A 13661-nucleotide genomic window follows, 5' to 3' on the forward strand; every position below is an offset into this window, starting at 1 on the left:
AGTGATGAGAAGGTTATTTAGAGATGCTTCTAGAAGGGGTTTCAACGCAGTGGTAGCAATACATTCAGATGTGTTTATTAGTTTTTTCTATAATCTATTTAGAGTGCCCAGAAGAGATAAAAAATAAGGAAGCTTCTCTTTAACTCCGTTACAAACTGCACTCTTAAAAATAAGCTTCTATGGTATCAAAGCACCTAATACATCTCAGATAGACAGCCATCAAAAAACAAACTTTTATTTTTTCTGTGCATGCATGTTTAAAACACCTTTTACATCTCTTGACAGTGAATATCAGTCACCTTTTCGTGTCTCAGAATTTCAATGATACAATGAATATACATGTACTAGACAAACCGTATTCAGCATAATAATGACAATACAATAATTCAGTAAACTTGGGTAAAAAGTCGGTTATAAAGTGCATTTTATGTTCTTTCACATTCACAGCAGCAGCATCATCCTCTTCCTGTTTCTACAGTACAGAGCAGTCATGGCGTATGCTGTGTCACAAATGATGATCTGGAAATAAGTTTGAACCTGAAAACACTGAACGTTAGGATTAGCATTAGTCACAATTACCACACAAAAGGTTTTTGAAAGGAATGGCACATCAATTGGTAAATAAGGAATAAGAAAATCTTTTTCACCCCACAAAGACCATACACACAAATAAAAAACAAGTCCTTTGGGTTAGAGCAATCACAACTTTTATGAACCAAAGTCTGCCCGGACTCTTGTTCATCCCAAACATCAGACCCTGCTTTGTCCCTCAGTGATGTGTGTTATATTGCGCACGTGCTCATTCGTGATTGTCTTCACCTTGTGGATGCTGCGGTGGCACGCTACAGAAATGCAACGACAACTCACGTTTACGTGTGCAGGACAATGTGATGGAAAGTGACCATTCCGAATGTGTGAATGAACGAGGAAAGAGTCTGGGGTTTTATCTGTTTATAGAGTTGTAGGAAACTTGAGACCTTGGATCCAGGGGTTTAACGGAGGCTTTCTCAGTCTGAGATGGTTCTTCATCAGGCTCTTGTTCAATGATGGGCTCATTATCTTCGGTATCTGCATCGTAGCTCGGCAGCTGGAAGAAAGCCGTCCACCCGTGCACGTCAGCAAGCTTGTGGAAGGTGCGAAGGACCAGGAACATAAACATCAAGCCCACGAACAGGTAGACTGGAAGAGAAAGTATTGAGAACTTACACAACCAAACATCTTGAGATCAGCATTTAGTATACCGTGTTCCAGGATTCTCCAGAAATTTCAGTGACATGTACATTATCAATGATGCTATTATAAACAAGATTTTGTGATGTTAGTTATCGACCATAAATAACTCTTGATATATCTACATTATATAAGAATAGAAATAAGGCCCCGCATGACCATTTAGCTCACCGAGAGACGATTTGAACTGTAATCCTCTTACGAACATTACAGTACAGTACAGACTCAAAAACCTCAATAGCTTGAGAAACAATCCTGCTAATGAGGACTGATGGATATGACTGGGCAAAGCAATAATACATATTCATGTTGTTTCTACAGTAGCATTAAACGGACAAACTGCTCTACGGAGCGCGTTTTGTAAATATGTTATCTCTTTCGGCAGAGAAGCAAAAATGTGACGACATCTTAGTTCTGTGAGAGCTGACGTAGTGCTTCAAATGGGAGGGGTAACGGGTGGAGTGAGCCGTTGGTTGCAATTCGCAACCTCACCACTAGATGCCACTAAAATCTACACTATACTCTAAGCACATACATTTATCATATTTTACTTTTTTAAAATATAATCCCATGTTCCTGTTTTTTGGTTTGTTGGCCTCTAATTGAGTACCGAATGCCACTTTAATGTGCAAAGGAAAACAATTGATTTAAGTTAAAAGCTATGTGACAGTCGCACAATTTTGAACCTGATCTTTCCAAGAAAACTCACTATGTCTGAGCCCGAAGCTTCTTCAAACAATACCTTTCAAGATCAGCGTCTTTAAATAAATCATGTAAACTACCGCTTAGCACCACTTTATGACAGCCCGCCATTAAACAAACTTTACTGCGCTGCACCAAGTACTTGGAAAGTGACGTGACAAGGAAATAGTCCAGTGTGAAAACTGTTCAGTGAGCAATACAAGGTTCCAACTGACTGCACAGTAGTGAGAAAGTAAACTTCCGTATCATTTACTCACCTTTGAGCTGTTCCAAATCTGTCTGAATGTCTTTGTTGTGATGAATTTAGAGAAAGATATTTGGAAGAATGCTTGTAAGCAAGCAGTTCTTGGACCCCATTGACTACCGTAGTAGAAAAATGGCTTTATCATTTAATTAGTTTTGTTCGCTGAACACCAAAGATGATGTTTTGTAGAATGTAGGAAAGCAAACAGTTCTTGGGCGCTTTTGACTACCATCGTAATGACAGATTTTGTGTCAAAACTCTACTTAAATGTCTTACCCATGACGGATATCTTGTACAGACCCCGGAGCTGCTGTCCCGGGTTTTCCCCAGGCACAAAATCTCCCAGTCCTATGGTGCAGAGGGAGATGAAGCAAAAATAAAAGGCGTCCAAGAAAGACCAGGATTCTTCAATAGTGCTGAACACCACTGCAGGCACCACAAAGAAGGCCACAACCACCAGCACCAACAACACAATAAAATGTATGATGCTGGCAGCGCGTGGCTGCAGTCCGGCCCGTCGCTGGCACGCGGAGATGGGCCCGTAGGTCAGCGGATGCATGAGGCGTTGCACGCAGGCTGTGAGCACTAACATGGTGAAGGGCACTCCGATCAAAGCGTACACAATGGAGAAAGCTTTACCCCCGTCAGAGAGCGGCGTGGTGTGGCCGTATCCTGAGAGAAAGGAGGAGAAACGGTGGTTTATTTAGGGAGTGAAATTGATGACGGCAATTTAACTTGGCAACACTGAGGCACTCGTCTTTAACTTGCTGATAATACAATGCATGCGATTGCACAACAAAATAAACATTTTTGTGTAATTGCATACAAAGAACAGGTCAGCCATTGAGGTTAACGGGCTCAATGAATGGAAAGCTTTATGAGGACAAATAGGTTCTATTAAGCCCCTATTTCTCACTACTGAGACGGAAAGTTAAGGCAACAAAGCTTGCACTGATGTCCAACCTCAGAAAGAGTTAAAGTCGTGTGTCAGCGTGACAGACAACCCCAAATTACTCCAAGTATAACATAGATACTTGAAATTCTCCCGAATCTTACTGGCAGGAACAGCTTTCGGACTGCTATGTCATTTGCCTGGCATACGAAACATTACTTATTTTTAAGGGACAGTTCAACATTTATTCACCGCCCTTGTCATTCAAAACCTGTGTATGGCAACGCTTTAGATTACAGCCCGCAATGTAGCGCATAATAACACAGAATTTTCAGCGTAACTAACTGTAACAATAATGTACAGTACATATTTCTAGGTAAAGGGGAACAATATGCCACGTTTGGATTGTTGGTCACTATGCGTTATTTTGATGAGTTTTAATGTGTAAAATGTGCAAAATTAATGTTGATCTTTTGAGACTATATAATCAAGTAGTTCAAGAGCGGTTTGATTTGGATTATGTGGCATGCAGTTACTTAATAAATATAACCCCTTTATTCCCCAAACTTTACATATTGTTCCCCTGATATGTAGTCTAGAGGTACATTATTGTTATAAGTAGTTTATTCGCTACATTGCAGACCGTAATCTAAAGCGTTACCCTGTTTCTTCTGTGGAACACAAAAAAGATATTTTGAGAAATGCCTCAGTGGTTTTGTGTTCATACAATTGATATCAGCGGGACCCATTGTTGTTTGGTTACCAACATTCTTCAAAATATCTTCTTTTGTGTTCTGCAGAAGAAAGAAAGTCACACAGGTTTTCAATGACATCGGGGAATCAATTGTGAAATTACATTTAGTTTTGCGAACTGTCCCTTTAAACCACTTCCTCTTTCAACCAGGGGAACGTTTGGTTTCATGTTTGCTGCAGGTACAAACCCCATGACCCTTCAACCTATTTGCATTTCTAATAAAATGCTTCTGAGCACATCATGTATACACCGGGCTGCAAATACCACACATTATTATAGTTTAAACATGTACTGAAACAAATACAATCCCCATGACAGAATAAATACAGTTCATAAAGAGTACAAGCCGCACTGTTTGCGCACTTTGAAACTTTGTACTGTAGCACATCTGATGTTTTTGTACACTTTGTACCCCTACTCTTGCGCATTCTATTAAGTTACATTAAAAGCGTCTGCTGGTCTTAATAAACGCGAGTATCCGTAACGCGCGACATCCACGACCGTGATACTTTCTAACCGTAAAACTCACCCACTGTCGTGACCATCGTGTTGGCAAAAAACAACGACGACGCCAAATCCCAGTTCGTCCGAAGCGATGCATTTTCAAGGATGGACACGCCGTATTTGTTCGCCTTCAAAACTCGCTCCAAGAAACTTTCAAAGGCCGTGGCGTTGATGCAGCTCAGGTTGAGGAACTCGGCTTTGATGGAGTTTAGCTCAGACTTCAGGTTCTCCTCGACGGGCCGCTCGATGGCAGAGAACACAAGCGCTCCCAGTATCAAATAACTCATGTATGCTAAGATGAAACCGATGAGCACAAAGCAAGACTTCAGTGCGGTGGACATGATGGTGTTTGTGAGGAATCGGATGATACTGAGCGCCGACTCTTCCTCGGTGTCTGAGCTTTGACTTTCGTGATATGGACGACTGATTGAACTCCACCCTTTAATTCCTCCACCCTCTACCAAAAGTTGGCCAGGAAATAACTTGGTCACATGGGTGAAAATTATGCTTTGCGGGGTTCCTTCGTCGTGGAAAACAAACCTCGTGTTAAAGCAGTTTCATGAACACCTTGTGATATACATGAAATAGTTGCAGTTGCGTGATGAATGTGTTCTGTATATGACGAGGACCAAAGGTCTTTAAAGGGATCCTCCACCCAAAGATGAAAATTCTGTATGTTGGAATAATGTTAGCAACCAACAGTTGTGAAGCACCGTTGACTGCCATAGTAGGAAACATTTGAATGGTAGTCGAAGGTGTTTATTTTCCTACGTTCCTAAAAAGGTCTTCTTTTGTGAACCGAAAAATTACAAAAAAATGTTTTCCTACTATGGCACTCAATGGTGCTTCAGAAGAGTAACATTATTTTAAGACATCTCTCTTTGTGTTCGACCGAACAAAGTAATGTAGACATGTGTTTAATAAACAATAAAAAACAATAGAAACCATATAGGAAGTTTTGATGGTTTTAAAAGGATTTGTATTGGTTTTAATGTAAACTGGTTCTACTGGTATGTGATGGAATCTCTTGGTGGGATGTTTAATTCTACTGGAATAATGCTCAAAACACACTTGAACATTTTTGTAATGGTTTTAATGAAAAAAGATGGTTCATAATGATATTTTAATGGAAACCAATTATAATTTCTATCGTTTTTTTCCACAGGATCTGAAACCCTAATGCATTCAATGGGCATAGGCCTATAATTGAAATTGCATTGGTTTTGATAGAAACAAAAATGGTTTCTTTTTTAGGATGTTCTCTGGTGTAGATCCAATAGATCACCATTACATTTGCGCTTGCAAAAAAACATTTTGTAATGGTTTCAATGGTAAACATCTAATAGTTCATAATGGTATATGTTGGTATCTGTTCCAGCAGGTTGTATGGATATATTGACTAAATGCATGTTGTGAGTTATTTCGCATATCGTCGCTGTCCTTCTGAAACCTTGGATGTCCAAATTTGCGGTTGGAACGAACGCAAATGATTACATACGCTGTTGTCCAAGTTCTGAAGCAATTCTAAATACGCTTTATTGGTGAGACATTTGCAAAACCCAGTGACAAACATAAAGGCTGACTAATAGTAATGAATAATGACAAAAAAGAAAAATCTGAATATATGGAGATATAAGGTTTCAGTAGGACAGCAGCGATATAACAAAGAAACACTTAGTGGAGTTTGTTGTTATGATGAGAGATGAGTCACATGTCGTGGTTTTCTGTCCAAAGAGTTTAGTTCCCTCCTTTTTTTTAGTGAATATATTTTTCTGCCATCAGTACTCAAAGGGTCGTGTGAGGACAGCAGTGTGAGATGCTGTAGACAATGAAAGATGTTTTCTTTGTACACAAGGAGCAAGTCAATCTGACAAGGCAAAGTTTGCCTTTAGCCAATAAATTGACAATGCTTCTTTTCTAGGGAAATGCTCTATGGACTATTTAAATGTTCAGACCACAAAATGAGCTACATAACGTTTATGAATACTTTTATAATGCTACTTTTGCTTCATCATTACAATATCCAAATATAAATGTCTGCCTAAAATTATTTAGCATTTAGAGCCTTTTGCTGCTATCTGTACAGTATTTAAGAGTAATCTGAACGTATATAAGAAACCATATTCTGAAGTCCTTTCCAGATTTTTAATTACATTAATCAACAAACAAGCTTACAGGCTCAATTTAAAACGTTAACATTGATTTTAAAACACTTCTGAAAATATGGTCTCTATTTGTAGGTGTTCACCCTTTGTTAAAAATGGCACACTACATTTCATATTTAGCACATCAAGCACAAGAAAATAATACGTGGAAACAGGAAAATGGATTTCACTTTGAGGGGGGACAACTATATCATGTATGAAAATAATTATTTTGGGAAAGAGACTTTTCAGGGTACGCAATAAAACAATATTTTGGGAAAGCAAATTGTTTCACCCAAAGTCGACCCTGTAGACATGTTCTTCCACATTTTGGCATCTTTTTTAACAGATCAGTATTTGTCTTAACTTAACCCTCAATGGTCTAAAAAAGTGTGGTTAAACATAGGTGTCTCTCGAATACACAGCTGAATGAGAAAACAGAATCTACTGTGAGAATGGACATTGAAAGAGAATACACTTTAAATGTTTGAACAGAAGTCAATGCAGGAAAAGCATTTTGTTGCTCCTTTTCTCTGAATAGTTTAAGGGAAGCATCGCTCAAAGGTGTTTCAGAAGATGTGGAGACTAAGTCATGATATTTCTGTTGAAGTCATAAGACAGTCTTCTTTTAGCAATCGCAGCCAACTGCTGGTTGGACGTTGGGAGATTTGGAGAAAATCTGGCACTGCCCTTTACTCGAACCGTCACGCATTCCTGATGTAGAGAAGAACGATTGTGTTATATTATTTAACAAATCATTTGTGTATAAAAGTTGTATATATCAAATTCTCGTGAATTAATTTTTTTACTTTAAAGTATCTTATAGGTATTATTACCGTTGCGAGTTTTCAAGAATTGTGATGCGTCTGATGTAGCAAAAGCTTACAAGCAGTGTCAAGTTCACAGTGTTTTCACAAAACGTTACTGCAATGGTTACAAATATCCCAACCGCTTAAGTAATGCAAACTCACAGAGCTGGGACGTTGCAAATGCAATGACTGAAGGAGAAGTTTACAAGAAAGAGACTCCGCCCTCTTATATTTCAGACAAATCATCCGGTCCAGATCCTGTAGGCCATCAAGTAGGGTTTTCTCCCTTGGGGTTAAAGCACAACAATTCACTTTGCAGCCAAAAATTTAATTCCGGAATAAGTTTAAAAATAAGAAATTAGCATGGGATACCCCTATTGTATGTGTAATTCTCAAGTAAAGATTTGTCAGTCCATAATAGGAGTATAAAATCGAAAATGTAATGCTCAACACAGTTGGTTCATTGTGCTCTACCACATTTTATCTGATGCGTTGCTGTAGTGACTTTTGTTGACCACAAGATGGCAGTAGAAGATGATTGTATTCAACAATAATTTTACACTACAAATTCTACATTTACATTTATGCATTTGGCAGACGCTTTTATCCAAGGCGGCTTACATTGCATTATCCTATACATTTTACATAGGTATCTGCAATCCCCTGCGATCCAACCCACAAGCTTGCGTTGTTAACACAATCCTCTTACCACTGAGCTACAGGAAAGCTAGGAAATTCTAAACAATGATTTGTAGTTTCATATACAGTAGTTAAATAACCATAAAAAATAACACTGGTGCAGTATCCTTTATCTACATACCTGTGGTCTCCTTTACTGCCATTTCCATCTGGTCCTTGCAGAAGCTGTGTTAGTGTAGGAATGTCATCAGGATCTTCACGGGAGGGCTTTTCTGAAGGGAAGGCCTCTAGAAACACACTTGACTACACGCAAACACACATATAAAAAAGAAGCACATAAGAGGAACTACGTGGTAAAAGAGATTAAGCAACCATTGATGTTTTCAATGTAGGTATTTTTATTTTATTACATAGCAGTCTCTTATAGTGTAGATCTGATTGATTAAAATCTTTATCTTTAAAATACGTGAATGTATGAAAATGATGATTCAGAAGCACGAATCCATACCACATCATGAAAAGGAGAAAGTAAAAGGTTTGGTTTGACCACAGTAGAAGGCCACCACTGGCCATCAGGCGCTTTCTTCTGCTCCACAGACTCCTGACCGAAGGCCACCCATGTGCTCTCTGGCTGCTGGGAGGGCTGGATTCCTGTCCAATCAGATTGCCAGGATGTAGATTCATTTGCATGGGAGCAACTCTTCAGATCTCCAGAGAGAAGATGAGGATACACGTACTGTAAGTCTGAACAGTTAAAGTGATATAATAAATAAATGGTTTATTCACATGGTTTATTCACCATCATGCCGTTTCAAACATGTATGACTTACTTTCTTCTGCAGAACACAAAAGAAGATATTTGAACATTGACTCCATTGACTTCCATATGAATACAGAACCACAGAGACATTTCTCAAAATATCTTTGTCCCAATGAAGACATTGAGTCTTACAGGTCTTGAACAACATGAGGGTGAATAGTGTGCAATAACTGACAGGTGATGATGCAAACAGAATGTCTAACAGGTTATTTCAAGTCTGGCTCCAGTGTATATTGTGGTAAACGTCTTCCACCGATAACCTGCTTGTGATATCAAATGATCAACTTCCTGGCTTGACAACCTGGATCACCTGATTTTTACTCACTTTGGGAACAGTGTTAATCATACAGATTAGTGTGAAATTCAACACAGAAGATTATCAGGGTTTAGGATTTAATCTTTGTGTCGTGTTAGACTCTGTCGGACCCATAAGAATGAAAGATGCAGTTCATTGTTTTTTTAACCTCTGACATTTATATTTATTCAAGATAAGCATGCCTGTATTTTAGCATGCCTTATATTTATTCAAGACCCGTGCTGTATTATTCTTTTAGTAAATTTTTGACAAAATTTATATACATATAAGGTAAATGACAAATATGAACCATATATGGTCTATGTTATACTTTAGCATAACATTTCTATAGCGACATGTATTGATTTAAAACCTAATAATGCTGAGGGTGTAGAAGACCCATGAACATTGGCATTAAATAAAAAATAAAATGCACTACAAGACTTGTAATCATAGGGGAACCACTGTTGTGGTGCTTCAGTGGTTCTCCAGCGGTTCTTCAGTGGTTCTTTGGGATGACTGACGTGCTATATAGCACCCCCTCCGTATAAAGAACCTGTTAAGCACCTGGATGGTTCTTCATTGGTTCTTTGGAGTGCTTAAGGTGCTTTATATACACTGTCATTCAAAGAACCTGTTAAAGCCATTAAAGGTTCTTCGTGAGCCAAAGAACCACTGCTGGTGCTGTTTAGCACCATTTTATTGAAGTACTTAAAGTGTTTTATGGCACCTCTTATGGTTCTACACAGCACCATTTGATTAAGGTGTTGTAGCACCCTTAAAGATATGGTTTCTACATAGAACTAAAAGTGTTTCCCTATGATTACAAGCCAAGGACCAGTGTAGAGTAGAGTGTAAACACCATACAAAGGTTAAAAGCATTGGGGTTTGACCTAAAATGATGTGCAAGATGAATAAGTCATACTGTACTTGTCCTTTCTTTTGAAGACAAACACAGTTCGCCTAAAGCATTCTGAAGGTTGGCCTCCACTTTTGTTCCACTGGTCTGGCTTTTGCATATCTGGTTAATGCTGCCTTAGGCTTATACACAGCGACAGAGAGAGGGAGGGGTTGGGTTTGGAGGGGGGATGAGGAATTCCAAGCAGTGCTTTAAATAATTTATATCTGCACATGAGGTCGGGGGAAGCGAGGGGGTCTGCGGGAATCCAGGTCAAATCAAACACAAAACATGCTGAGAACTTACTTCTTACTTTCATCATGGGACAAAAGTATTAAGTCCCCTACGCTCAAGACTTGAAGTGTTGAAAGTGTGGTGTGTACTTACCGCTGTTGTAATCGTCTCCAGAAGCCGACTGTTGAAGTTCAGTGAAGCCGGTCGTCCAGAGCTGCTCCCCACCTGCTTGCATGAAAGCCCCGAACTCATCTTCATCCCTGTCACCAAATTCAAGAGAACCCTCGGAAGCGGCCACCTTGTCCCCGTCTCTTGTCAGCTCTGATGGTAACTCACTAGAGTTCTCCAGTGGCAGCAAGTCTCCACCTCGGGCCCCCACCTCTGCTGGGATGGCTGTTGCTATGGCTGCAGTGGTGGTAGGGGCAGGATTAGAATGGGACTGAACACTGGTTACAGTTTCATCGGCTGATGACGTGCCTAATCCTTGTGAAGAGGATTTGTCAGATTGCTGAATTTCACGTTTCTCACGATCTGAAACTAATTCATCCCAATGCTGAGGTGAGCACATCGGAGGCTTCCACTTTTTCTCAGTGGTGTTGCTCGCAACTCTCGCTGGAGTGCATCTGTGCCCCATGCAACCCTCCGGCTTCACTGTAAAGCTTGTCTCTGAAGTCCCGCCTCTTTTTGATGTGTTTGTGAGATTCTCCCGCGAATGTTGATTCTCACAGTTCAGTGAGCACTCATCTGTCCTGTATTCTTGATTTTCATGAATGTCGTTGACGGGATCCTCAGAGGAGGCTTTCATGGGTGGGTGGCCTACGCTTGGCTCAGTATTACAGTTTGGTGCGGTCGGTTTTATTTCAAAGGTATCAAGGGTAGTCTCACATAGAACAGATGATGCTTCTACATTTGGCACATCGGCACACAAGTTTCTGTCTTTGTAACTTGTTTCAATATTAAGAAAATCGTTTGCAAGGTTATTATAACATTTACTGATCTCAATGTCTCCACGTGGATCATCATTGGCACAACTAAATCTTTCACAATTTTCAAAACAATTTTCGGATGGACTACTAGCCATCCCACCCTCAATCTGTTCACCGGTATTGGCACATGGTTTGGCAGAAGAGCAGAGGGTTTGTGTGTCTGTGCTCTCGGGTGCAGCAATATGCAGTGATATGGGTGAATGAGCCCTTTTGTTGTTGTTAAGCTCAGTTGTGTGTTCTTGACTCGTATCTTCTGCTTTCGGGCATTGCGTTTTTCTGTCTGGTGTTGTGTTAATCGACTCCTTTGAGATCACAGTTTTGTTTTTGTCATCACATTCTGGCTCACGAGGTGGATTGGTGATTTTCCCTTTACTTGTTTTTCTCTCTGCTATGCCTGTTGATTTACTGCACTTTCTCCACTTTCTTATGGCCCTGGGCTTGGCTTTCAGGGTTCCACTTTCGTCAGTCCCATCTTGACCCAACCTTGGTCCCATACATCTACCTTTTTCTTTTGCACCCTCCAGAATAACAGTGTGAGTCCGTGCACCTGTGACTCCCATCCCAGCGCCACGGTTTTCCAGGGCGCAGATGTAGTTGCCTCTTCCCTGGGCTTTGAGAAAGAGGCAGCGTGTCTGAGTCTGCCGGCCACCCCCCTCCGTGCCTTTCAGCGTGGCCACAGTTACGAGTGCACCGAGGCCACCTTGCCTGACCCCAGGAGTTCTCGTGGTACTAGATGTACTCTCTGGCGTCTGGCCATAGCCACTACTGACCTGACCTGACCAGCCTCTTTGTCCCACCCTGTTTTCAGGAGGCTGCTGGCATGTGCCCTGTGCCCGAGGTACTGCAACAGCCTTTCTTCTGGCTTTGGAGTAGCCTCCACTTACAGCCCATGCTCTCAGGCCTTTAATAAGGGGAATAGCTCTGAACTCAAGGGCACTAGTGAAGGAGACACTAGGTCTTCTGCAATCATGCAAAAGCTCTCTATGGGACATATCCAAGCAGGGGTGGTTATTGTTGTTGTTTTGTTGGAGCATTCTTCTTCAGGGAATTATATAAAATGCTGTGGTGGGTAAAAATACAGTATTTGTCTTTAAGAGGGTCTACAAAATATGCATATATTTATTCAATCATATTTGCATTTATAATTCCAGAAATTACAGCTACAAAAGAAATGCCAGCTCTATAACTTTAAAATATATAAATTCTGTATCCCACAGAGTTCATAATAAGTAATACAATTTGTTGAATTCTGGAAATCATATTAATGACATAAAGTCATTATAATATTTATAAAAATGTTTGTCTTTGGTCAATAAATCACACTCAAAATACAAATGTAGGGAGGCAGAGAGGAAGAGAGAGTTTCTTATTCACGAAATTCACGACATATGGGTAGGGTACGATATGGGTAGAATAAACAGAATATCTCGGACCATACAAAGTATCGTGTCGCGGTTATTTTTAAAACGGTATATTGTGATACCCTAGTTTATATAATATATACATATTATTTAAAAAAACCTTTTTATGTAAGACTTATGTAGACATTATTGAACTAAATATAATATATACAAAAATACTATTACTGTATTATATTGTATTTCATTAAACACACATATACAATATTACATTTTATAATCTAGTTATATTATTGTTTTAAACATTGAACCCCATATTTATAATTTCTCATGTTTTATGAGGATGACAAGACGCTGCGTAACGTAGGCTACACACACTACGTGATCGCATCACTTGCACCAAATCAGGAATGTATCATTAACCAATACTTGCCCGTACAGATCTTACATATGCTACGGTCAGAAAGGGGGTTGTTATCTGCATGAATTTGATATGAGAAAAAACATCGTTTCGCGTCACTGATAGCCATTTATTCCCTGTATTCTCTCACCTTTACTGTGTGCCGGTCATCATCCTCAAACGCAGGAGATGTCACGAAGCGCACAATTCCAGCTGTCATGCGCTGTGAAGACGCTGCTGGGATGAAGAAATCTGCCTTTAACCTTCATGTGGATTTTGGGTTGTTTAAAAAATGTAAGATCCATGACAGCGCTGAGCTTAAGGCAAGATTTCCGAAAACAGACCAAGATCTAGATTTTTATATAATCTATTGTGTCCCGTGTATATCTCATGTGCCCTGTTAAAGTGAACGTAACGCTACACCCCCGTGTCTCCTTATAGCGCGGCTGCTTCTCTGAAACGCAGAGCCTCCGCAATCCAGTGCGTGCACCCAGATGACGCGCACGCACACTGTCGATGCTTACGCACGAATGGAGAGCGCGCGCGCACACACACAACTTCATGATAGCTTTTTCGCTTCGTTCAGTGCAGGTATTTGCTACCTAGTGATGAAATCACCTTCACCTTCTGATTTATATTCGTTTTTAAAGATTGTTTGTCACATAAGGTCAATGGTGTATAGTATACATGGCTATAGGCATGTGATCATCATTTCATTCTTCGTCTTCTCATTTGTGCCAATATTTGTGTCA

General features: G+C 40.0%; 2 protein-coding genes across 4 annotated transcripts; both read right to left on the reverse strand.

Annotated features, from left to right (window-relative positions):
- Nucleotides 1–54: 54 nt before the first annotated feature.
- Nucleotides 55–4795, reverse strand: kcnk6 (potassium channel, subfamily K, member 6). 2 transcript variants are annotated; one of them, XM_079465207.1, is made up of 4 exons: nucleotides 4352–4795; nucleotides 2453–2848; nucleotides 978–1179; nucleotides 55–546 (listed from the first exon to the last, which is right to left on the reverse strand). In XM_079465207.1, exons 1-4 carry the CDS (start codon nucleotides 4665–4667, stop codon nucleotides 489–491), a joined length of 972 nt encoding a protein of 323 aa, XP_079321333.1. In that variant the 5' UTR covers nucleotides 4668–4795; the 3' UTR covers nucleotides 55–488. The 2 variants fall into 2 exon arrangements, with proteins under 2 accessions (XP_079321333.1, XP_079321334.1); XM_079465208.1 differs by lacking the exon at nucleotides 55–546 and having other exon boundaries at nucleotides 809–1179; nucleotides 4352–4772.
- A 614-nt stretch (nucleotides 4796–5409) lies between these two features.
- On the reverse strand, nucleotides 5410–13391 carry LOC306899149 (uncharacterized protein). 2 transcript variants are annotated; one of them, XM_079465210.1, is made up of 6 exons: nucleotides 13061–13391; nucleotides 10319–12211; nucleotides 8427–8662; nucleotides 8100–8221; nucleotides 7442–7565; nucleotides 5410–7184 (listed from the first exon to the last, which is right to left on the reverse strand). In XM_079465210.1, the coding sequence occupies exons 2-6, from the start codon at nucleotides 12183–12185 to the stop codon at nucleotides 7056–7058; spliced, it is 2478 nt and encodes an 825-aa protein (XP_079321336.1). In that variant the 5' UTR covers nucleotides 12186–12211; nucleotides 13061–13391; the 3' UTR covers nucleotides 5410–7055. The 2 variants fall into 2 exon arrangements, with proteins under 2 accessions (XP_079321336.1, XP_079321335.1); XM_079465209.1 differs by having other exon boundaries at nucleotides 5840–7184; nucleotides 8427–8626; nucleotides 13061–13388.
- Between the last annotated feature and the right edge of the window lie 270 nt (nucleotides 13392–13661).

Source organism: Barbatula barbatula (assembly GCF_947034865.1).
Source record: "Barbatula barbatula genome assembly, chromosome: 10".
NCBI classification, from domain to species: Eukaryota; Metazoa; Chordata; class Actinopteri; order Cypriniformes; family Nemacheilidae; genus Barbatula; species Barbatula barbatula.

What these genes read in the sequence shown, in the direction of transcription:
- kcnk6 (XM_079465207.1), bottom strand. Translation starts at nt 4,667, where the DNA reads ATGTCCACCGCACTGAAGTCTTGCTTTGTGCTCATCGGTTTCATCTTA. An exon ending in CACGATGGTCACGACAGTGG is followed by an intron (nt 2,849 to 4,351) that starts GTGAGTTTTACG and finishes CCTTTCTCTCAG; the next exon opens with GATACGGCCACACCACGCCG. An exon ending in GTACAAGATATCCGTCATGG is followed by an intron (nt 1,180 to 2,452) that starts GTAAGACATTTA and finishes TTTCTCTTCCAG; the next exon opens with TCTACCTGTTCGTGGGCTTG.
- LOC306899149 (XM_079465210.1), bottom strand. Translation starts at nt 12,185, where the DNA reads ATGCTCCAACAAAACAACAACAATAACCACCCCTGCTTGGATATGTCC. An exon ending in TGGAGACGATTACAACAGCG is followed by an intron (nt 8,663 to 10,318) that starts GTAAGTACACAC and finishes TTAACTGTTCAG; the next exon opens with ACTTACAGTACGTGTATCCT. An exon ending in TTTCTCCTTTTCATGATGTG is followed by an intron (nt 8,222 to 8,426) that starts GTATGGATTCGT and finishes GTTTGCGTGTAG; the next exon opens with TCAAGTGTGTTTCTAGAGGC.